The sequence below is a fragment of the Sorex araneus genome, chromosome X, assembly GCF_027595985.1.
Source record: "Sorex araneus isolate mSorAra2 chromosome X, mSorAra2.pri, whole genome shotgun sequence".
Classification (NCBI taxonomy): Eukaryota; Metazoa; Chordata; class Mammalia; order Eulipotyphla; family Soricidae; genus Sorex; species Sorex araneus.
The window spans coordinates 312,761,485-312,787,581 of NC_073313.1; the positions used below are offsets into that span (position 1 = coordinate 312,761,485).

Consider the following 26,097-nt stretch of genomic DNA (forward strand, 5'->3'; position numbering starts at 1 on the left):
CAAGAGTATTCCACCCTCATGGCAGAACTTGGCAAGCTACCCGTGGCATATTCAATATGCCAATAACAGTAACAACAAGTCTCACAATGGAGATGTTACTGGTGCCCGCTCGAGCAAACCAATGAACAATGGGGGGCAGTACTACAGTGCTAGAGACTTACAGTTCACAGATTCCAATATAACTCAGGAACAGAACACAATCCTCCAATGAACACAATCCTCCAATTAAAAGCACTATAATCAGAGACAAAGCTGACACAGACATATCTCAAGAGCGGAACACTCAGAATAGCAGAATAGCATAGTGCCAGAAACTGTTCTAGAGTTCTTCCCTTTTATATATATTTATATCTCTTTTACAGCATAACACACAACACATCCCACAGTCCCTATACATCAAGAAGGGTCTAAATGTTTGTGTACCATTAGGGAGCTTACTGATATGGGGCTTAGGGTTGTTCTTGAAGGCACAAGAAAGATGTTAGTCTTCTTAAAGAGAACATACTTGCTAAAGCATTGTCCTGCATGCTAGTAAGAATACTTTCCTGAGATCAATGAAAACTGGAACTTGCTTATTTGCTCCCAGAGGAACAGCCTTTTGATATAATGTCTCATGATAATCATTATATCCAGGAATATGGATCCTAAGATAATGAAACCCAGCAGGCAAGTAAGTGAAAAAACAAAAATCCATTTTATTTCTTTTGGCTCTTGGGCCACAAGGCAGAGTGCTTGGGGGCTACGCATACCTCTGTATTTGAGAGCTGGTTCTTGCCGTGTTTGGATACTTGTGACTGAACACAGGCTTCTGCATGCAAAGCCCTTTGAGCTATCTCTTTGATCCCCCAAATCAATCTTAAAGGACATTTACAGTCAGGGGGTACTTACTGCATTTTATATATCTTTCCAGAACATAAAATAACTACATTAGCTACAGTGGAAGTAAATTTCATGTCATTAAAGAAACAAAAAAAAACAATGCATTGTCATCTAAAATCTAATGATTCTGAAATATTTAACATTACATAGTTTCAAAAGGCAAAGATGTATTTCTAGTAATATTTATTGTTCTAGTAAGCACTTAATGATCCGACCTGTGTTTAAACATTTCAAAATATGAAGAATAATCATTAAAAATCATATGCTCTCCTAGTAAGTCAAATGTTTATCATTTTTACATCACGTATACCAATACAGATCCCAAGAACTAGATTCCCCAAGTTCCATCCAATATTAAATAAGCTGCCATTAAAAATGAAATTGTGCCTTTCGGAATAAAATGAATGCAGTGACTATGCCAATGAAACACTTGAGGAAGTGGAAGGCAATTATCAGGTGGTTTCACTCATATATGGATTATTAAATACTAAAAAAATTGCAAGATACAATACAATATTTTGTAAAAACTATGGTAGTTACCAGAGGGAAGGGGGAAATGAGGTGGGGGAAAAATGGATAGAGAGGTCTTTTCAGTGGTGGATGCACTAAAACTCTGGTGGAAGAATTGCTGACCATTAATATCTCCTAAATCTATCTATATTCCCATAAGAAATAATAAAAAAGAATCTTTAAACCAAGAACATAAAAGAGAAGTTCTCAAATTGCAGACCATCAGCTGCAGAATTACTCAAGACCCTGATAGAAATTGAGATTTTTTTTTGGCTATTTGGGTCATACCCAGAGATGCTCAGGGGTCACTCCTGGTTCTGCACTCTGGTGTTACTCATAGTGGTGCTTGGGGACCACATGGGATGCCAGGGATTGAACTAGGGTCAGCCATGTGCAAGGCAAATGCCCTTTCTGCTGTACTATCTTTCCAGCCCAGAAATTGAGATTTTTGCCACCTTTTCCTACTTGTAAAGTTTAGAGGAGTAACCATTAGACACTGTGGTTGTCACCCTCCAGCATGGCACCTGACTCCCTAGCTTGGCATTCCATCTTTGTGCAGTTCTATCTCACAACAGTGCAGCCTACTTGTATAACACACAGAAGACAGCCAATGTGTTGTATGACACCTTTCTTGTTTTCTTCTCTCTCTTGAATCTCCTACTCTGAGGAAGCTGAGTGCGAAATTATGAGGATACTCAAGCCATCCACAAAGAGGTTCTAAGCCAAAGAGGAACTTAAATGTCAGAGCAAGCAGTCATGTAAGTATGTCATCTTGGAAGCAGACTGGCCTGAGTCTGGACCACTTGACTGCAGTCTCAAGAAAGACACTAAGTGGAGTGCCCGAGTGGCCACCCATGAATGGGCCCTCCGCTCCTGAATGGCCATGATGCCAGAGGCACACAAACCAATCTCGGAATGCAGCGGCTGCTAGCAGAAATGCTCCTGGACTGTGAACTAAGCTGTGGCCTCATGCTGCCCTGGGAGGGGAAGGGTTATTGTCCCTCGGCCATTTCCCCTTTGTGGCAGCATGGCGACCGCCACCCTTCAGAGTCTCTTGGACAGAGAGGTAGGAGGTTGCAGTGATGGGGCATGTGAGAAATCTCGAGATGAGGGAGGTGGGGGAAAAACTGGCCCTGCTCCCCACCCAGATGAGACCCCGAGTAGCCACCCACGAATGGCTCCTCAGCTCCTGAACGGCCATGGTCCCAGAGGCACACAAACCCATCTCGAAACTCAGCAGCTGCTGGCAGAAATATCTTTGGACTTAATTACTAAAGTACCAGAATTCCAAAACCTGGTAGCATATTCTCTTCATTATCAACAATCACTGTATCACTCTCATCCCGTTGCTCATCGATTTGCTCGAGCAGGCACCAGTAATGCCTCCATTGTGAGACTTGCTGTTACTGTTTTTGGCATATTGAATATGTCATGGGTAGCTTGCCAGGCTCTGCCATGCGGGCAAGATACTCCCAGTAGCTTGCCGGGCTCTCTGAGAGGGGCAGAGGATTATCAGCAATACAAAACAAATTGTCTAATGATGCCTTTTCGGCAGGTCTGATTGTTGGGGAAAATATCCAAATAACAATAGTGGGTTTTCTGTCAAAATTGAATGTAATCAAAGTAAAGAGAGAGTAAAGTGAAAATCATCTGTCACACAGGCAGGGTGGGGAGTGGGATAGGGGGTGTACTGTGGTTCTTGGTGGTGGAACATGTGCACTGGTGAAGGGATGGGTGTTTGGTAATTGTATGACTGAGACTTAAACCTGAAAGCTTTGTAACTGTTCTCTCGGTGATTCAATTAAAAAAGAAGAAAGAAAGAAAGAAAGAAAGAAAGAAAGAAAGAAAGAAAGAAAGAAAGAAAGAAAGAAAGAAAGAAAGAAAGAAAGAAAGAAAGAAGAAAGAAAGAGAGAGAGAGAGAGAGAGAGGGAGGGAGGGAGGGAGGGAGGGTAGGAAAGGAAGGAAGGAAGGAAGGAAGGAAGGAAGGAAGGAAGGAAGGAAGGAAGGAAGGAAGGGAGAAAGAAAGAAAGAAAGAAAGAAAGAAAGAAAGAAAGAAAGAAAGAAAGAAAGAAAGAAAGAAGGAAAGGAAGAAAGAAAGAAAGAAAGAAAGAAAGAAAGAAAGAAAGAAAGAAAGAAAGAAAGAAAGAAAGAAAGAAAGAAAGAAAGGGAAGGAAAGGAAGGAGGAGAGAGAAAGAAAGAAAGAAAGAAAGAAAGAAAGAAAGAAAGAAAGAAAGAAAGAAAGAAAGAAAGAAAGAAAGGAAGGAAGGAGGAAAGAAAGGAAGAAAGAAAGAAAGAAAGAAAGAAAGAAAGAAAGAAAGAAAGAAAGAAAGAAAGAAAGAAAGAAAGAAAGAAAGAAAGGAAGGAAGGAAGGAAGAAAGAAAGAAAGGAAGAAAGAAAGAAAGAAAGAAAGAAAGAAAGAAAGAAAGGAAGGGAAGGAAGGAAGAAAGAAAGGAAGGAAGGAAGGAAGGAAGGAAAGAAGGAAGGAAGAAAGAAAGAAAGAAAGAAAGAAAGAAAGAAAGAAAGAAAGAAAGAAAGAAAGAAAAGAAAGAAGGGAAGAAAGAAGGAAAGAAAGACACCAACCTAGTTATCTAGACAACATGCTTCCAGTTTTCTGGCCCACAGAAACTATGAGATGATAAATGCTTACTATTCTTTTAATATCTAAGTTTGGGGGCACTTTGCTTCACACAGTTAAGATGTGAAATATGCAAGTATTCTGGATGATTCTGATGCAGGCTGAACTTTTATAAACACTGAACTAGAACATTCATTCATACTCCTGAAAATAATTTCATTTTGTACCTTGAATTTCTAGGTTAAGAGAAAGAATTGAACGTAGGGTAAACTCAATGCATCCTGTTCATTTCCCTACTGCATCTAACGCAGTTGTAACTATAGTTCTCTATGTGCATACACACTCCCATGGCATGATCTTCCCTCACTGCACTAAGTTCTAGGTGGGAAAGATCTGTCCTTGGCTACCTTTCCATGTCTGCCGCACCGCCCTGAGTTTGGTCTAGAGGAATTACTCAGTTATTATCCATTTGGTGATTACTTTTCCTTCCATGCTCACTGTCTTCCTCCTAAACAGTGACTGAGGACCCAAAAATGGACATTAGACCAGCAGCAGTAACATTAAAGAGGGATTCTAACTGACACTGACTACATTTCCATCAAAAGAAATATCTTTTTTTGTCTTCAAAATAGTCAGTTTTAGATCCCCTCTAAAAGACAAAGAAAATACAACACAGAGGGGTTAGAAATAGAAGAAATAAGACACAAGACTCCCACACAGGATGAGCATCAAAACGAAGGGATAAAAGGATTCATGTGCTACACTCCAGGCCCTGACTTCCAGGCCCTTATTCTAATGAAGGGAGCGGGCGGTCAGAGAGACACAATAGTGCTCCTGTCTACTGAGAGACAGACTGGTCCTGCTGACTTCCTGCCTGAGTCACAACTGGGCTGTGAGCTCCAAAGTTCTAAAATGTCTAATCTCACTTAGCAGCTCCACCATCAGTTCTTTTTATTCAATGACTGACATTAGAGGTGAATGTGTTTGGAAATAATGAGTTGCTGAGAAGTCACATCAATAGCTTTCAATCTGACCTTAGAGCATAAAGGGATATGCACAGAAGAGTTGAAAACAGGAAAAAAAAATCATCATTGATTTTTAAAAATTCTTGTGCCAAAATAGATTGAGATGTGGGTGACATTCTTTTACCTATATTTAAGAGCATCAGCTAAATGATAAAAAAAGAAAAAGAAAAAAAAAAGACTGACTTCAGCAGACTTCTGAGCAAGCACACACAAAAAGGTTGAAAACTGCATCATCAAAAGGGTAATAACAGGGTACCCAAGAGGGCGCCTGACCTACTACTGGATACATTTAGTCCAGCTAATGTCTGACCCCCATCTTTAGGAAGGAGCTCATGCGGAAATACAGCAAGGAGCAAGGGCAGAAACTGAATTTAGTGAAGGCGGGTTCTGTCTTCTGACCTATCTGTACTCTCCAGCACTAAGCGCAAACCTGCCCAACAAAAACTGTAATGTGTGCTTTATCATTCTTTGCTCTTTTTGTCATTCATTTAGATCTGTCCAACACAGCCTTCTGTGATGGCTGAGAGGTCTATATACACTACACAAATTCAATAGACAACAGGGGCTACCAAGGCAGTGAAGTTTTCCTCTAACTATCCTAAATAATTTAAATATAAATGGTCACATGTGGTTAATAGTTATTCTATTGGACCAGATAGTGCTAGAACACAACAATGATAAATTGGCCCAGTGACTCACACTTAGTGATTTTTACTACTACTATCATTTCCCAAATAAGCATATTGAGGTTCACATATGCAACATGCCTAAGATCAGAAAGCTAGTAAGTGACAAAGAATTCTTTTTTTATTATTATTAAATTTTATTTTATCACTGTGAGGTAGTTACAAGCTTTCATGTTTGGGTTACAATCTCACAGTGACCAAACACCCATCCTCCACCAGTGCAGTCCCCACTACCAATATACCCAACATACCCCCCCCCCTTCCCAACCTGCCCCTGCCTCTATGGTAGACAATATTCCCCATACTCTCTCTCTACTTTTGAACATTATGGCTTGCAACACAGACACTGAGAGGTCATCATGTTTGGTCCATTATCTACTTTCAGCACACATCTCCCATCCCAACTGATTCCTCCAGCCATCATTTTCTTAGTGATCCCTTCTCTATTCCATCTGCCTTCTCCTCTCCGCTCATGAAGCAGGCTTCCAGCTATGGGGCAATCCTCCTGGCCCTTGTATCTACTCTGAGTGACAGAGAATTCTAAACCTGTCAAAACCAACTCATTCTCCAGTATTAATATTAAACTGTATCCTCCCTTTCTCACATAAATAGAGGTTTAAAAGGAAACACCTACTTCAAAAAACTCCAAAGTATGATTGAATAGATATAAAAGTAAGCTGGCTTTCTAGGTTATGATTTCATTCTATAAAAACTCATGGTAAGTTATTTTTCTCTGCCTACAAGTTAAGATGAATCTTTCGAACTATATTTTAATAATGAGCATATCTGACAGCATCCAGTGTGCTTTGAAACTTTGCTCTAATCATATTAGTCAGATGAACTCATATAAATGCAATGGCATAAAAAATCACTTTATTAAACTTCCACCACTTCTCTTCAACTTTCTAAGCATTCTTCTATTTTGTTTACCCTTTGTTGACTAACTGGGTTCAACTTCATAAATCAACAGGATCCTACAAAACCACATAGAAGATAAAAACAAAAAGAGAATTTAAAAAATAATCTGAAAACAGTGTCAAGGGCATGACTTTCAAAGGATCAGTCAGAAGAAAAGAGATAGACACAGATTGTTCTGTCTCATTTATGGAATTTAGAGATATGCAGCAATGGAGCAACAAAGGGCTAAAGGCAGCAGAGATGAATAGTTGGTCCCCAGAACTAAGGTGGGATGGGGAGGGCAGAGAAGTCTTGGGACTTTGGAGGGAAGTGGAGACTCCAGTGATGGGTGTGGCCTTGGAATGATACATGCATAGAGCCATCATTAAGAGTACTATAAGACACAGTACCTCAAGAAAGATTGGTGATAACCAAATAGGTGGCTATGCTTAGGAAAATAATAGGCAATTGTAATATAATTTTGCATTTAAGTACATGCAAAATCTATCACATTATTACAATACCAAAAATTCATTCTAAAACTAGGCAAGCTTATGCTGGAGCAATCATAGGTAGGGCATTTGCTTTGTTCATGGTTGATCAGGTTTGATCCCCTGAACACTGCCAGGAGCAATTCCCGAGTGTAGAGCCAGATAAAATATATTTCATCTCCAGAAATCTCTCACTCATGAAGACTAACCCACTATGTGGTCCATGTTAACTTCAGGCTTACATTCTTTGACATTAGGGTATAGGAAAATATGATCTTTCTTGAGCAAAATTAATATTTTTGGTACTATTGGAGCTTGGACTGGAGCGATAGTAGGACTGGAGTGATAGCACAGTGGGTAGGGTGTTTTCTTTGTATGCAGCCAACCCAGGTTCGATTCCTCCGTTCCTCTCGAAGAGCCCAGCAGGCTACCAAGAGTATCCCGCCCGCATGGCAGAGCCTGGCTAGCTACTTGTGGCGTATTTGATATGCCAAAAACAATAACAACAAGTCTCACAATGGAGACGTTACTGGTGCCCACTCGAGCAAATCTATGAGCAATGGGACGACAGTTCTACAATGCTACTATTAGAGCTTATTAATAAGGAACCTAATTGTGGTATTTGATTAGTCTACTTTGGTAAAATTAAAGAAATAACAGAGTTGAAGCATAGGTTAAGAAATGAGGTAAGATTACAAATTGGTTCAAGGTAAGAAATTGTAATATGCCAAGTATGATACCCTTGTTATATAACATTACTTCGGTTCTAGACAAAAACTCTACAAAGAATTACTCTCATCACATTTGGACATAATAGTAATAATGTAATACATGGCATATGCCTTGTCTCAAATTCAGCTCCTTAGCTTGGTCTCATGTCATCTGTGTGTTTCAGAGGGACTGTGGATGGGTAAAAAGATAGTTGAAATGCTATGAATCTATGGCCTCTCTGAGCTACACATTTCATCAACATTGGTCATGCAAGGGAAATTCTGCCTCATGAAACTGCCTCATGTTCCTTTTGAGGAACAGAGCAATAGTACAGCAGGTAGGGCACTTGCCTTGTATACGGTCCATACAGTTTCAAACTCTGGCACCCCATATGGTATAGCAAGCGCTGCCAGGAGTGATTCCTGAGCACAGAGCTAGCTAGGAGTAGTACCTCTGTATGGCTGGGTGTGGTTCTCCCTCAAACAAACAAAAAGAAACAGACTGTTTCTATCTCCCCCTCTGGGAACACTTGCCAGAAGTTCTTACTTTTCTAAATAGAAAGCCCAGTTACCCTGAGAACACCATGTGCAAACACATGGTGAGGTGTCAGCCATTCATGGCAAGGGGCTATGGAAATGAAGTCATTTCATGCAGTAGTCAAATACTACTAAGTGAAATCCTCCTAATGATACCTGTAGAACAGAAGTACATATTCAAATCTATCCTGACCCATAAAATCACGAGAAAATAATTCTTTTGCTTTACATGTCAAAATCGGGGGTATTTTATTATATAGCAATAGAATGTAAAACACAGAAAATCTCTTCTTTTCAATTAATCTAATTTCCCCTTAAAATCACCTTTAAATTGCTATTATATAACATGACTGAACATTTAAGTAAACATTAGTTATATCCTTCCAGCCTGCCAGGCATGATCATTTTTAACATGCACCTACCAATGAAGCCAGAAGACGGTGGGTTGGGCTGAATCTTCTCCTTGGTGTTCTCCTGAATTATGTCCCAAAGCTGCCATATAAATTTAGGATGAAGAATGTAAAATGGCTGCTTCGGGTTTCTCTGACGATGCTGAACATATGGAGTGAACAGGTTGTAATCTGGCTTCTTGTACCACTAGGAGAAAAAAAAATCAATAGTTAATTTCATAGGATCACTCTATGGAAAAAAATAATGGGCAGCTGTTAATCTATGGAATGTGATTTGATCTCTGGCATCCCCCCACTGCTGGTACCTAAGAATCATTCCTTGTTGGGGAAGCCATGTTAGACTTAGGTGGCAGGAATGTCAAATGGGGCAGAGGGAAATCACCTTAGGCATTTTTTACCACGCAGTCTCTGCTGAAACTACAGGACTCTATTCAAAGATAGACACAGAAAAAATGAAGGGACGTAGCTGATTTCCAATGAAACTCCACTTTACAAAATCAGAGTCAGATTTGGCCTATGACTCTGGTATGCTGAGTCCTAGAATCAACCAGTATGTTTCAAAGGTGCTTTCCCAATTTCATCTACATTGACACAAAGCAGGTCTGGAAGAGGAAGCCTGACATGGATGGAGCACAGGGAAGCCCGCGTTTTTAATCAGTTAATTATGTATTTATTTTTCACCACACCTAGCAGTGCTCAGGTCTTTATTGCTCTCCTCTTAGAGATCACTCCTGGCAAAGCTCATGAGACCATGTGCGTTGCTGGCGCTAGAACCTAGGTTAGCTGCATGTAAGGCAAGTGCCCTACACACTGTACTATCACTCTAGTCTCCACATGGAACTCCAGGTAAAATAATCTGACAAATAACTATAAAACAATTCTAGTTTTGATTCTGGTAATGGGTAAAAGTCTATACAAATTTTCTAATATTCATCTAACATATTTACATTGGACACATAAATTACTGTACATAAATTATTGTATATAAATGAGTATCTCACACACACACTGTCATCCCCTTGTTCATCAATTTGTTCGAGCGGGCACCAGTAATGTTTCCATTGTGAGACTTGTTACTGTTTTTAGCATATCGAATACACCACAGGCAGCTTACCAGGCTCTGCCATGTGGGCACGATACTTCAGTAACTTGCCGGGCTTTCCGAGAGGGGTGGAAGAATTGAACATGGGTCAGCCATGTGCAAGGCAAATGCCCTACCACTGTGCAATCATTCCAGCCCATAAAAATGAGTAAGACTATTTTTTAAAAATGTGTGCAAAAGTACTTCATGAGCTGGGTTTTGAAGATTGTATATGGGGACTTGGAAATGGTATAGCAGTTAAGGTCCTTGCCTTGCATGCAACCTGGGATTCAATCCCCGGCATCCCATATGGTCCCTCGAGCACTGCCGGTTGTGATTAAAAAAATAAGAAAGAAGGAGAAGAAGAAAGAAAAAGAGAAGAAGATTATCAGGAGCTAAAGGGAGACCCTTACACCTGTGCTTCCTTAAGACACCTCAAATCTAGGAATGTATTACAAGAATAAAAAAGAATATTCCTTGGGTGAATGGATTCTGGGGTTTTAAAACTTCAAGGAACATCTTTTGTCATATAGTCCCCTGCGCCCTACCAGGAGTGACTGCTGAGTCAGAAAATCCTGAGCATGACCAGGTGTGGCCCCTAAACCAAAACTAAATCAATCAAACAATAAACATTGATACTTCATTTCTTGAAACTGGGTTGTAAAATATATTTTGGAAAAATATTCTCTAGATGATTTTGATTTCTATTCTTGATTTAGAACCAATGAGAAATCATACTAGGTCTATGTCAAATGTCACTTCAAGAGGAATAGCACTGTAGCACTGCACTGTTGTCCCCGTTGTTTATCGATTTGCTCTAGTGGGCACCAGTAATGTCTCCATTGTGAGATTTGCTGTTACTTCTTTTTGGAATATAGAATACACCACGGGTACCTTGCCAGGCTCTGCAATGTGAGCAGGATACTCTTGGCAGCTTGCCAGGCTCTCTGAGAGGGACAGGAGAATCGAACCTAGGTCGGCCTCATGCAAGGCAAATGTCCAACCCACTGTGCTATCGCTCTACCCTCAAGAAGAATAAGATAGAGCAATCTTTTCAAGGGACCCAATCAACAAGCAGCTCTTTTAGAAAGGTGCTGCCTCTTGGTGAGACCAACATCTGTTCCACCATGTTCATTTAAAATTATATCCTTCCAGGTCATAGCAGAAGAATTCAAAAGACACTCACTGGTACAACTGGCATCATCTTTTCCAAGACTGAATTATCAACCATCATTCCCAGCCTTCTTTATAAAGAAAATACACTGGCTTACCATTTATCAAAAGTAGCTAGCTCCATATTTAGAAGGCTACTGTTTGCTATAATACTATGAATGCCATGTTTGTAACTGATGACTAGTAATGATCTTATTAATGTTTTATCACTGAAGATTAAAAAAGTTAGAAGCAGAAGTCACAAACTGTCAGACTCAAAAGAGCTTGACTGCAATTGAATAAGAAGTTGTTTCACAAAGGTTGGACTTTCTTTTATGTAACATTAAAAAATTCTTTTACAAAGCTGTTCATGATTGGATTTTTGTCATACAGTATTCTAATACCCATCCCTCCACCAGTGTACATTTCTATCACCAGTGTCCCCAGGTTCCCTCCCATTACCCACCCCCCATACCTGCCTGCCTCTATGGCAGGTGCTTTTCTTCTCTCTCTCTCTCTCTCTTTCTCTCTCTCTCTCTCTCTCTCTCCTTTTGGGCACTGTGGTTTGCAATATTGATACTGAAATGTTATCTAGAATATCCCTTAGCTACTTTTAACCCTCAGCTTTTATACAGCTCGATCATTCCCAGATATTATTGAGTTTAGACTTTCTTACCAAGTACTTCTAATAGTTCATTTCAAATGGTCTTATAACAACTTGGTAGGTCATATGAATCTATCACAATGGAAGAATTCTGTTTAACCAGCCAGCTCTCCAGAGTAACTAGGCATCTCTGAATATTTGTCACTACACGGTGTCTGTGTTTTGTATGGTAAACACCACCCAGAACACAACAACAACAAAGAATACTTCAGCATTAGATGTTCAATGCTTTTCAAGAATGCTGACAAAACTGAGTAGCAAAATGGAGTGAACTACCTGTACTTCATGAGAAAAATGAAAAGTTCCTTCTATTAAGGCATCTTTTACTTGTTTCTACTGTGAATCACCCAGAAGTATTATCTAAAAGATAGGTAAACAGTACAAATAAAACTCTTACCAGATTAAGATTTGCAGAATAAGGAGCAGGATCCCAGGCTACCAAAATGACATCTTTATACAATGAACTGTCAATGAAATGATGGTTGGGGTTGGTCAAAATCTGCAAACGAAGAGAAATATAATTTCAAATCAAGTATTTTGCTTTTTACAACTGTACATGAAATCGTAGTGAAATTTTATAAAATATGCAATGCAAGAAGAAATGTTCCAAATGTTCCATGGAATATATCTTCCTCTGGGGGAAGGAGAAAAATCAGCATTGCATGCTAAATTATACAAAGGTTCAAAAAAAACAGGAAAGGGGGAAGTAATTTCTTTTAAACCAACAGCTCTTATATTGTCACCAGTATTTTACTGTGGAAACATTAAGTCAGCCCCGAAAGATGAAACTCTAGCAAATCAAGGGCTCCCTTCCCCAAACCTCATCTGCAATTGCCTTGACAGGTAATTTGGGAAGAACATAACAGGTGTGGATTAACTGAGTTATTAAATTATGTACAAGGTACCAGGCTCGGGACAAACAGGACAAAGGATGACACAGTTGACCTGAGCCAGACTCATACGGCTATCCACTCTCTGTGACCCTATCTGGCCCTGGGTAAATTCTTCAATTTCATCTGCCAATAATATTTAAAAGCTATACCTCTGGAAAAAATAATGTACTAGTTTTTCTATTTTAAAGTGAAAAGTCTAAATTGCTAAGGTGAATTTTTTCTTTTACATTTAAATTGTTTTTCCAAGTTAGAATGTATTGTACAGGTGACAGTGAATTTTATATTGGTAGGCTAAATCTCCTCTCTGGAAAGCTATTATAAAATGAATGATACATTCTATAATTCCATAGCATCTAACAATTAAGGAAGTACAGCAATTGATTATATTTTTAAACTTTTTAAAAAATTTATTTTATTAGTGAATCACTGTGAGACAAAGTTACAGACTTACAGGTTTTCATGCTTACATTTCAGTCATACAATGATCGAGTGTCCATCCCTCCACCACTGCCCATTTTCCACCACCAATGGTCCCAGAATCCCTCCCACCACCCTACCCTGTCCCCTTCACCCCACCCTGCCTCTGTGGCAGGGCATTCCCATTTGCTCACTCTCTCTTATTTTATAACTTTTTATTTTAATTTTCTCATTCCATGTTTCTACCTGACTCCTCTTCCACATTTTGCTTCTCCTCCAATAATCTTACAAAATTTCCCTTGTTTTCAATCTTGGGAAATGTATTGATCTTTCTATGATTCAATGTATTTCTTAGGAGTTCCATCTCCCAACGATTCGTTGCATACTTACTCAGGTGGTCAATTCCCCCAACTACACGTATGGCTTGGCTCAAATCTTGTGGAAGGGCCCCATTTACACAAAGATGAAACTCCGAGACACAGCCTAACTCTTTGAGAGGAACTAAAAGAAACTTAGTCCAAGTTTCCCATTCAGATCACAATTAGCTGCAGAATCCCAAGAATATGAACTCCCCAGCACAGGTTTCCCATTTACTTAACTGTCAGGGGGAGCATCTCTAGCGTATGAAATCCCATGTACATAAAATCCCAGAAAAAAGCTTCAAAAAAAAAAGAACAATAAAAAAAGGTCCACAAAGCCGCTAGACAGGACTCCCTCCTCTCTCGAGTCTGGGATGGTCTCTTCTGTCAAATCTAGTCAGTTTATTTTCTAATAAGCTGTTGGTTTTGCTGTTGCCAAAATGCCTTGCTACTGGTACATTCCTTGAAAAAACCACCGCTTGAGACTCTAAAGGTCTGCTGTATTTGAGGCATTTCTTAATTTTGGTGCCTAACATGGGACTGAGACCTTCCTTCCCATTTCCTCTTTTTCTCCAGATGGGGGGAATTTTAGCAAATTGGCCATGAATAAAGAAGCCTGACCAGGACAACTCTTTGGCAGTTCCAAAACTTGATTGATCTGTGGGTATCTCCCGGGGCCAAAACGTGCTGACGGTACTTCAGACTACCTCTCTTATTCATGTCTGGAAGAAGGATATTCTGCTGGCCAGAAATACTCTTGGGAACAGGGCAGGTAGAAGCCTCTCTGGTCATCTGTGGATTTCCCCTCGGCCAGAAGGTGGTGCTAGAGGTATTTGTTTTCCTGCTTGCTTGCTTTCCCTTCTCCCAAACAAACCCAAGTTTCCGGTCTTCAGTATGAACATCTGTTCTCTTTCTCTTTCTCTCCTCCTTTTCCCTGAGTAAGTGAAATACATTTAATTGGTTGAAAACGGAGATGTTTTTGGACTGAGGCTATTGTCCAGTGACTTTCAAAGTCTGTCAATTTATTAGTCCCCTTCAGCACAAACAGGTGCCAGAGGTATGTATCTCTTTCTCTTTTCCTCAACCATCCTCCTCTTTTCTACCTTAAGCTGATATGTGGGTTCTTAATTGACATATGGCGTCTTCAGACTTCTATTGCATTTCTTGATAAGCCATTTTTCCTCCTCCCAAATAAACTGGTCCATTTGGGCTACAGGGATAAGTCCAGGACTCAAAACATCTTGCATAAGTCAGTGTATTGGTGGGACACCACATAGCCTGATTCAGGACTCAATCCTTGGATCTCTGACCTAGAACACCTCTCTGCCTGAGACACATGGCCAAGCTATTTAGTTATTCATCCCCACTGACTCACTCACCTTTAAGGGACATCTTTGAATAATTGATCTATATTTCACACACAGAGTCCTAAAAAAGGAGAGTAAGCCACTTTCTGATAAAAAATCCTGATCATAACAGACCCTTGCCAATAAATTTATCATTTAATTGGAAATTTACTGTCCCAAACTGGAAAAATGTTTATGACTTGAGGTCTCAGGAACTCATCAATAAATGTAGGACAACAAACTCAGACATAAAATAGTGAGATTGGACCTCTTTGCTCTCATCCAGTAACAGGTCATTGCTTCCCCCTCTCTGATAAGGGCAATTCTGGCTCCCAAAACCTGCTAAAAATAAAATTCCTCTTCCCTCCCTGGTCAGAACAATTGCCATCCCCAGAAAAATTCTGTCTTTGTCCTAAAATCATTGGGAAGCATTCATAAGAGAAGAAAAACATACAAAACAAAAACAAACTAAAAACTAAAACTCTTCCTCCTACAAACAAGACAGATATTAAGAAAGATCACTCATATCTGCATAAGACAAAGTCATAGAGATAAACAATATACCAATTAGACTTACAAAAACCAAATTCTTACTTTGCTTTGGCTCATAAATGAGATGGAGTATGTCTCAGAGGCTGTAAAATCCCCCTTTGCACTGCCGTCTCTCAACCACTTTTCAATCCATCTCCACGTAGCCAAGATTGAGGTTCAATGATGGGCTGATCTTAGAGCCAGAAACTTTTAGGTAAGGTTTTTTGCCCTAGGGCTGTCCTTTCCCGGTTCTGGGGCCACTTGTTACCCATGCCACTTCCGATGGTCAAAAGAACCAGCTAGAGAAGTCAATCAACTACATATGTGCACCTATATCTGGCCACTTAGATCTAATATTTGTTACAGATCATGTGATTTTATATGTTGTGGCATGTGGCTCTTTCTATTCTGTGTTAAAGAAAGCAAGTCTTTTTTTTTTTTTTTTGCTTTTTGGGTCACACCCAGCGATGCTCAGGGGTCACTCCTGGCTCTGCACTCAGGAATTACCCCTTGCCGTGCTCAGGGGACCATATGGGATGCTGGGAATTGAACCTGGGTCGGCCACATGCAAGGCAAACACCCTACCCACTGTGCTTTCACTTCAGCCCCAAAGAAAGCAAGTCTTTAAAACTAAAAAACCCCATAAATTCACAGTATACAGTAGTTATTAGGAACCCCCTGTGTTAAAAGCTAGGGATATAGATAAGCATATAAAAATCAAGCCAACATGGTATATTGGAGCTTAATGGCAGCTTTGTAATTAAAAACCTCAACCATCTTAACATGCATGTAAATAATAACATGGGTACCCTAAAATTAGTTAGAAATCCTAAAGGCTTTAATATGCTGTTTGGTTTAATTCTAGGTACTTCAAGTTGCATGTCACAACTGAGTAAGCTTCCTTGACAATTGTGGTCAAAGAATATCTTTAATTTTAATCATTCTAAAGCCTTTAACCATTTAGTAAAATTGTTCTAAGGCCACTTAGACACAAATTTAAAAACACCCTAAATAAGAAAGAGCTTCTTTTAAAGCCCACGCCATTAGCACCACAGAAAACTACAAGCCTCTAACAGCCCTTCTCTCCTAGAAATGGCCAGCGTGCTTCCTGGAGGAACACCTTCCCCTCAGTTGTGGTCAGACTTTGCTGCCACTTTTAACTGGGAAAGGAAAAAGCCTCAACTGCTGGACACTTCAAGTATTGACTATGCTGGTGACACATTACTGTTCATCCTGGCTCTCCAGTTGTCATATCAGTTCCCCAGGCAAATCCTGTGTCCAGCCGAAAGCCCTCATGTCCACACACCACCACCTAAAGACACTGATGGCAGACACCCACATGGAATACCAAATTTACCTGGAAAAAATGGACTTTTTTTTCTTAATAATTTTAATCTACTCACAGGTAACAAAGTAGTTCCTTGGATACTTTCAAATAATAATAAAAAAGAGTAATTAAGCAATCCCAAAATGCCAGTGATGTGGATTGAATACTGAGGATTTTTTTTTTTTTATAAATCCTGTAATTTTGTCATATTAACTTGGGCCCTCAGTTGCCCTCCAGTTTGGGCCTTATTGATATCCCTATGAATCCTACATTGAGCCTTGATGGACTCACCACAGGTTGCTGTGCTACTAGTTAAAAACAGGGGAGAGTCTAAGAGCTGAAAGACAATTGGTAAAAGGGCAGTGTCTTAGGAGACAGGAGTTAATCAGCCAAGAAAACTACCTTGGCTCATTCTCTTTCCTCCAAAACCTACAAGGGCTCCCTGGGATTAAGCAAACTAAACCAGACTGGCCTAAGGTCAATAGTTTAGAAAATTCGATAAGAGACTCTTGGGAGAGGTTACCTTGCTGTAATCTCTTTATTCCTGAGCTCAGAGAGCTCATTTAAGCTTAATTTAAGCTTCTCTCCGGGATGGCCTTGACTGTGTCAAACCTAGCCAGTACATTTACACTGTAATGGACTTTTTGCTTTACTCTTGATAAAATGTTTTGTGACTGATAAATCTTTTACTACCCTGTAACTTGTGCCCCTTGGTGTCCAGGCCCAAGGAGTCCCGCCACATCTTCAACAAAAGTAAAATAAAAGGGGGGGGAAGTAAAATAAAAATTCTCTTTAAAAAATGAAGTGCTCCACAAATGAATCTTGGACCCGAGCAATTTGCAGTAGAGATGGCCCGGGACTTTGCAATAGGCCCTCTCCACTGGGCTGCTCCAGATGGGGGCAGGTGCCGTCCCACCACCTGCCCTCTACGAGCTCCAGAGGTCGCCATTTTCTAGAAGCCAGCGAGAAGCACCCAGGTACGAGTCGCAGTGATGGCAAATCCCAAGTCTCAAGGGACAGGAGAGGAGTGGGCCGTCCTTCCTCCTGTCCCTAGGGGACTCTGAGAAGATGCCACATCCTCCCATCATCTACTTAAGCTCCCACGTGGCCACAATCCAAAGGCACACAAACGAATCTTGGACCCGAGCAACTTGCTGCAGCGATCTCTTCAGACTCTAATTATTAAAATCTTAGAATTCCTAGAGCACGCAGCTGCTCTTGCAGCCGTGCAACATTATATTTTATTCATAACAAGCAATACAAAACACATTGTCTAGCATTACATTCTCAGCAGGTGTGAGGAGTGGTAGGACTGGTCTCATCGAAGGTAACTAAAGTAGAGAAAGAATATTTTGCAAATTGTCTGCCACACAGGCAGGGGAAGGTGTGGAATTGGGGAGTGGATACTGGGGATTTTGGTGGTGGAAAATGTGCACTGGTAAAGGGATGGGTGTTTGATGACTGTTTGATCGAAGCTCAAACATGAAATATTTGTTACTGTACCTCACAGTGAATTAATTAAAAAGAAGAGAAAAGTACAATGCATGCTTTTAAAAAACATATTTGAATAAAATTAAAGTAAGAAAAATGAAGTGCTCATTGTTGAGAAGGACTAGTAAAGTGTGACAAGATATAAAAAAGATATGCTGAATCCTATTGAGTAGCTAATGCATCCCAGTTCTTAATCACTCCCAGGGTACCTTCCAGTTAATGATAATTGTTTTTTACCTTGCAGCAAGCTGCCTACTTCAGGCAACCTCACATTGAGCTAATATTTCATTCTGCAAACAACTCAACATAACTCACTCATCACCTCCTTTTTCTTCATGGTTTAAAATACTAGGGATTTGGGTATATTTTGAGAATAATTTGTTACTAATTGGAGGAACATTCTTAATTAAAGCACAAAGAAAACAGCATGTTTTTCTTTCTTGATTTTTCCCCCCTTCTTTCCCTTTGGTCTTTGAGCCATGTTGGGTAGTCTGGGGTTACTTCCAGTGAGGTTCAGGGGACTCTGCAGAGCCAGGGACTGAAGCCAGGCCTCCGGAATGCAATAAAAGTATGTGCTTAAGTCCTTTGAACTATGTCCCTGATCAAACACCTTCCATTTCAATGAAACATTCTACTTTCATTTAAAAAATTTCAAACAGACTAAAGTTTCCAAGCTTCTCTACATTCTCTCAGATATCATAACTTTGGTTTTTTTCCTCTTCATCCACTGTCTTTCTCAATGCCAAGATTTCAAAGGTTAGCTGTTTTTCTCTCTATACAAAAGCAACACACAGTGCACACATTTCTCTACCCTGGTTTGGTTATATTTAAAATTGGCTCTAAGCACTCCTAGATGTGGCCTACAACTCTTCTCACACTCATACATATGACAAAATAAAAAAGAGAAACAAAAGTTATTAGTCTATACGATGTTTATTTATGAGTTTTACACCATCTGTCTTACCTGGGAGTTAATGATGCGCACAGTAGTTTTATTTCCAACATCTTTCTCATAGCCACGTGTCGGAGCAGAGTTAAATCTTAAAACTGCATCATGTGAATCTAAGGGCATATAAGTAACAAATTTATTGTTTTTTTAATTTATATTATCAACATAACATAGACAAAAGTTTAAGTAAATATTTTGATACCTGATCAAATAACACAATACCAATTAAAGTCGACATATTGGTATACATATTTTTCAGTCTTTTTTTTTAATAATAGGATCCTGGTTAGGGACAAAATCAACATAGAAATTTATAAGCCCACACTAAGTGGTTCTACATCATCTAAGTTAATTTACTCAAAGCATACTTGAGTTAAAGGTATTCACATTCTTAAAAGACATATTTTATGGTGTTATTCACTTATAAATCCTAAAATATTTCTAAGATGGAATCAATGGTACTGGTAAGAATGTTGTAAAACAGATTTGCAACTACAACTAATGTGGTCTGCAGCTCACATTCTTTGGAGAGCATATAGGCAAAACGCAGTTAATGCTACTGCCAAGTGTTGCTGCTTCACACTAAGAGAAGAGATTCTCCAGGCACAAGACAAGGCTGTCCACTCATACCATTATTATTCAATACAGTGTGAGTTTTTTTTTTTGCAAAGGATATCTTTTGCAAAAATTGGCTTATTTTTAGTAAGCAAATGTGTAAATTAGAAGATGTATCTTTTCTAAAATGTTCTTTATTCTTGCTGCTTGTTTTATTTTGTATCTCCTACTTATACAGCCCCCCACACCAGGAGGGCTGGAGCAATAGCACAGCAGGTAGGGTGTTTGCCTTGCACGAGGCTGACCCAGGTTCAATTCCTCCATCCCTTTTGGAGAGCCTGGCAAGCTACTGAGAGTATCCTGCCCGCACGGCAGAGCCTGGCAAGCTACCCGTGGCGTATTCGATATGCCAAAAACAGTAACAACAAGTCTCACAATGGAGACATTACTGGTGCCTGCTAAAATACTGTAAGAAGTTCTGATCACAGCAATGAAGCAGAAAATAGGTATTAAGGGCATTAGTTTGGATAAGAAAGAAAACTATCACTATTTATAGATGACATGTACTATTCTTAGAAAACCTAAAAAGACTCTACAAAAAAACCCTCTTAGAAACAATAAATTTTTTACAGTAATGTAAGCCACAAAATCTACATACAGAAACATGTGGCATTCCTATATGAAAATAGCAAAACAGAAAAGAGAGAAATTTAAAAAATACCATTCACTATTTCACAGTTGTGTCTCAGAAATTTGAGCACCTGGAAATCAGCTAAAAAAATAAAAGAAGACATATAGAAATAGAAATACATCACACATCACTTGTTGATGAATTTGAAGGAATAATTTTGTCTAAACGACAATCATGCCCAAAGCAATATGCAGATGCAGTTCCATAAAAATACTCATGGCATTTTTAAAAACATAGACCAAATGCTGAAAAATTCACACTAGCCAAAACAATCCTAGGAAAGAAAGATGAGATGCCTTTGTCTTTGTAACTTTAAATTATACAAACAATCCATAATAATGATATTGACCCCCAGGTACATGGTCATTTCGTCTTTGACAAGTGAGCAAGAAAAGTGTCTTCAGCAAATGGTGTTGAGAAAACTGGTCAGTCAAATGTAGAATTTTTTAAAAAGTGAGTTTACACTCTTTTTCAACACCATGCACAAAAGTTAATTAAAATGGATTACAGACCTCAATATCTTATCTGATTCTATAAAGTATATTGAGGAACATATAGACAGAACTCTTCTTAAAATTGAATCTAGAGGTATCTTCAATGATCTAATGCCACTGGCCAAGCAAACAGAAACAATGATAAATAATTGGTGCTACACCAAATTAAGCTTTTGCACCATAAAAACAATGATGACTAGAGTTAAAAAGATGTAGATGTAGAGAATATTTTCCCACCACTCGTTTGACAAAGGGCTAATATTTAAAGTCTATAAAGTATTTGTAAACGTTAACAAGAAAAAATAATCATCCATCAAAAGGGGATAAGAGATAACAGAAATTTCCTTAAAGATGATATGCAGATGCCCAAAAGGTATATGAAAATTATTTATATCACTTATTTTAGGGAAATGCAAATCAAAAAAGCAATGATATATCACCTCAGTCTAGAGACATTGTCACATATTATAAAGAACAAAGGTAACTAGAGTTCATATTGACATGGGGTAAAAGTAACCTTCATTTATTGCTGGTAAGAATGTTGAGTAGTTAATCTTTTTTTGGAAAACAAGCTGGACACTCCTTTAAAAATCTAAGAACTGAGTTTCCCTTTGACCCAGCAACTATACATCTGGGCATCTACCCCAAGGGCCAAAAAATTCTAATCAGTGAAGATATTGGCACGCCCATATTCATTACAGCACTATTCATGATAGCCAAAAATCTGCAAACAGTTTGTATCAAAGAACAGACGACTTCATAGAGAAATTATGCCACATATGCACAATGGAACACCACTCAGCTTGAGAAAACAGAACATCATACAATTTGCCACTATGTGGATGGAAAATGGAGCATACCGTGAATTTAGTGAATTTAGTCAGGATACAGAGAATGATCTCTCTCCTATGTGGGGTATGAGGAGGGATGGTAAGGGAATATAAAAGGTCTAAAATGACACAATCTAAGAACTTGTCTCACAACTGGGTTTTCCATCTCATCATGGCAGTGAGATGGGAGGGAGAATGGGAAAAAAGTTATTGATGTGGGAGGGTCACTGTAGGGGGAACACCGAGATGACTATGGAGGAAAACAGACATGCTGGTGGTGGGTGTGGGGTTGGAATGGCATATTCATGAAGCCCTATCATTGACAGTATTGTAAAACTACAAATCATGGTGACCAAGATATTTATAATTTTTTTTCTCACTTTTTGGGTCACACCCAGCGATGCATAGGGGTTACTCCTGGCTCATGCATTCAGGAATTACTCCTGGAGGTGCTCGGGGGACCATATGGGATGCTGGGAATTGAACACTGGGGAAAATAGATAAATACATTTCTCATGTAGCTAGAGATATGATGTTCAAGGAAACCTTATTTGTGGGTGCAAATCTAAGATTAAAAAGAAAATCACCCCTATTTATGTGCATGTTTACATGCTTCTGACAGAACAAGATGATACAATGAGAAAAGTAATAGATAATTTTTTTTTCTTCAATGGTATGACTAACTGTTAAACACTGGAGAATTAGAGAGGACTGTGGCACTGGTTTCCAAAGCTCTTTATATTCTGTAGCAGCCCACCTTAGTTCACAGAATAACTGCAACACCAATCTCGAACTGCAACACAAATCTCTGACTGTCTTCATTTAACATGATAGACATCCCAAGTTCCCTTAAGTTCAGGTGTAAACATGGTTCCCCTATCATGAGGTAGAAGTAGAATAAGTGGTCTCATCTAATTATGGGCTAGGACGATGTTTCCTTTACAAAAAGTAGTACACATACATCTTGACATTTCAAAACTCAATGATTTTCTTTAGAAATGGTCTTTGACCAGTTACTCAACAATAAAGGAATTTCTATGGATATCTTTAGCTTTGAAAAATTTAGGCTCATTTTGAGTTTAGCCTGGACCAAAAGTATTTGTGAGAGACTAAAAATATATTTTATTCTTATCTGCAAATGGTTACATTCTGTATTTACCGATGGGATATTCCACACAAATCCCCCATGTTCTAAAAGTTTGAAAGTCCTCTACCACAGCAATTAGATGAGAAAAAGAAATCAAAGGATCTAAACTGGAAAAGAAGTTACACTATCACTATTTTCAGATGACATAATATATATATAAAACCTTAAAGAATCCATAAAATGTCTTAGAAACAATAAATATTGTAGCAAAATAGGTTATAAAATTGACACACAAAAATCTTTTGTCTTTCTATATACTAAATTATTATCTGGAAGAGAAATACCTAAAAAGAACAACCTTATTCAAAATAGTTTCTAAAATCATTAAATACTGGGAATCAATTTATCAATGATGCCAAAGACATATAGTATAAACTACATGTCACTATTGAAAGAATTAGTAGATGACAATATGAATGATTATTAATGAGTTAACTTGCCAGGCTCTCAGAGAGGGGAGGAGGAATCGAACCCGGGTCAGCTGTATTCAAGGCAAGCACCCTACCCGCTATGGTATCGCTCCAGCCGCATGGCAGAGTCTGGCAAGCTACCCGTGGCATATTTGATATGCCAAAACCAGTAACAAAAGTCTCACAATGGAGACGTTACTGGTGCCCACTAGAGCAAATCGATGAGCAACGGGATGACAGTAACAGTGGCAGTGACTAATGAGTTGGAACAATTAACATTCTCAAAATAGCCATCCTACCCAAAGTAGTATACAAATTCACTGCAATTACCATTAAAATGCTGTTGACATTTTTCAAGGTTCTAGAAAAAATTTTACTATAATTTATATGGATCCATAGAACTCTTTAAATAGCCAAATTAATCCTGAGGGGAAAAAATAAAATGGCAGTATTGCATTTCTTGACTTCAAATAATATCATAAGGCTATAGAATCAAAACCATGTGGTAGTAGCATAAAAATAGACTCTCAGATAAGTGGAATAAAGTTAAGAGCCCAGAAATAATTCCTCAGACCTCGGGACAGTTAATCTATGACAAATGTTCTGGGTACATGAAGTGGAACAAGGAAAATCTTCAAAAATTGGTACTGGGAAAACTATATAGTAAAAACTGTGGGAAAAGTTTTTAAAAATAAATTGAATCTCATACCATATGCAAGTTTTAATTCAAAGATAAAAGATCTTTAAAGAAGACCAGGACCCATAAAATACATAGAAAAAAACTATGCAGGATGTGGACCTTGGAGGTATTTCAATGATTTGGCTCCAAAGGAAAAGACAACAAAGACAAATACAAACAAATTCTTTTGCATTGCAAAAGAAATGGGCCAAAATATATAGACACTATTTTGAATGAAAGAAAATATTTTCATACAATACTTAAGAAGACTACTTAAGAAGACTAAGGTATATAAAGCACTTACAAAGTTCAACACAAAAATCCAATAGCCCCATCCCAAAATGGGGAAGAGCCAGAGCAATAGTACAGTGGTAAGGCACTTGCTCTGCATGAGGCCAATCCAGCTGATCCTTGGCCCCCTGTATAGTCCCCAGCACACCACCAGGAGTGAGTATCTGAATGCAAGAGGCAGGAGTAAGTTCTCATAGCCTGAGAACTGCTGGGTGCAGCCCCAGAACAAATAAGCACAACAAAACACAAAAATGGGAAAGATGAACAAACACTTCCCTCAAAGAAGTAGTAGGTATTTAAATGGGGGAATGCAAATTAAAAATATAATTATGTACTATTTCACATCAGTATTGAATATATCAAAAAGTTTGGAAGTAACTAGAGCTAGTGAGGATATGGTACAAAAGAAAATTTCACTCACTGTTGATGAAAACTTCATTGGTTCAACTTATGGAAAGCAGTATGGAGACTTCTCAATAAAAGTAAGAAGAGAACTCCAACAAGATATGGCAATTCTACTTCCTGCCATCCACCCCATACACAAATAAAACCATTAATTTAAAAAAATACATGAATTCCAACTTTTACTGCATTATTTAGTCATGCAAATGAATATGCATCTCAATAGCCAGGATATGGAACCAACCCAAAAGTTCAATAACTGATTAATGAATAAAGAAAGTGTGACACCCACTGACCAAGCAAGTGAAAAACACAAACAAATGGAACTACATTTAGCTTAGAAGCTTTTACACCTCAAAAGAAACAATGACCAAAATACAGAAAGAACCCTCAGAATAGGAAAAATTATTTATGCAATACCCATTTGATAAGGAGTTAATATCCAGGATATATAAGACTTAGTAGAACTGTACAAGAAAAAAACCTCCAACCCCATCAAAAAATGGGTAGAAGAAATGAATGGAAACTTCTACAAAAAAATAATTACAAATGGCCAAAAGGCACATGAAAAATTGCTCTACATTGCTAATCATCAGGGAGATGCAAATCAAAACAACAATAAGATATCATCTCACACCACAGAGACTGGCACACATCAAAAAGAACAAGAACTACCATTGCTGGCATGGATGTGAGGAGAAAGGGACTCTATTTCATTGTTGGTGGGAATGCCAACTGGTTCCGTCTTTCTGGAAAATAATACAGGCATTCCTTTAAAAATTAGAAATTGAGCTTCCATATGACCCAGTAATACTACTTCTGGGACTATATCCTGAGGGTGTAAAAAAGCACAGTAGAAATGACATCTTCACCATATGTTCATTGTAGCACTGTTCACAATAGTTAAAACCTGGAAACAACCAGAATGCCCAAGAACAGATGACTGGTTAAAAAAACTTTGGTATATCTACCCAATGGAGGACTTTGCAGCTGTTAGGAAAGATGAAGTCATGAAATTTGCTTTTAAGTGGATGGATATGAAGAGTATCATGCTAAGTGAAATGAGTTAGAAAGAGAGGGACAGACATAGAAGGACTGCATTCATTTGTGGAATATAAAATAACATAACAGGAAACTAACATCCAAGGACAGTAAAGACAAGGACCAGGAAAATTTCTCGATGGCTGGAAGCCTGCCTCATGAGCTGGGGAAAAAGTCAGCTGGGATAGAGAAGGATCACTAAGGCAATGATGGTTGGAGGGATCATTTGGGATGGGATATGTGTGCTGAAAGTAGATAAAGGACAAAATATGGTGGCCTCTGAGTGTCTGTATCGCAAACTATGATGCCCCAAGGTAGATAGAGAGAGTAAGAAGGAAACTGTTACAGAGGCAAGAGGTAGTTTCGGGTAGGCATGGTGGGAGGAATACTGGGGACATTAGTGGTGGAAAATTTACACTGGTGGAGGGATGGGTGTTTGACTTCTTATGACTGAAACTCAACTATGAATACTTTGTAACTGTATCTCACGGTGATTCAATAAAAAAAGGGGAGGGGGAATAATGATGACCCTGAAACGAGAAAGGTAATTTTTTTAAAAAGTGACACACACAATGGAATACTATACAGCTATAAGAAATGATAAAATCATGCAATTTTTGGCAATGT

The 26,097-nt window shown here is 38.8% G+C and overlaps 1 protein-coding gene across 1 annotated transcript in view; it reads right to left on the reverse strand.

Annotated features, from left to right (window-relative positions):
• ST6GAL2 (ST6 beta-galactoside alpha-2,6-sialyltransferase 2) overlaps positions 1-26,097 on the reverse strand; it is a 66,073-nt gene that overhangs the window by 20,124 nt on the left and 19,852 nt on the right. The window contains exons 4-6 of the mRNA XM_004617928.2: positions 18,946-19,043; positions 12,015-12,116; positions 8,733-8,907 (exon numbers count right to left, since the gene is read on the reverse strand). Coding sequence (XP_004617985.2) covers positions 8,733-8,907; positions 12,015-12,116; positions 18,946-19,043 — 375 coding nt within the window. The remainder of the gene's footprint in view (positions 1-8,732; positions 8,908-12,014; positions 12,117-18,945; positions 19,044-26,097) is intronic.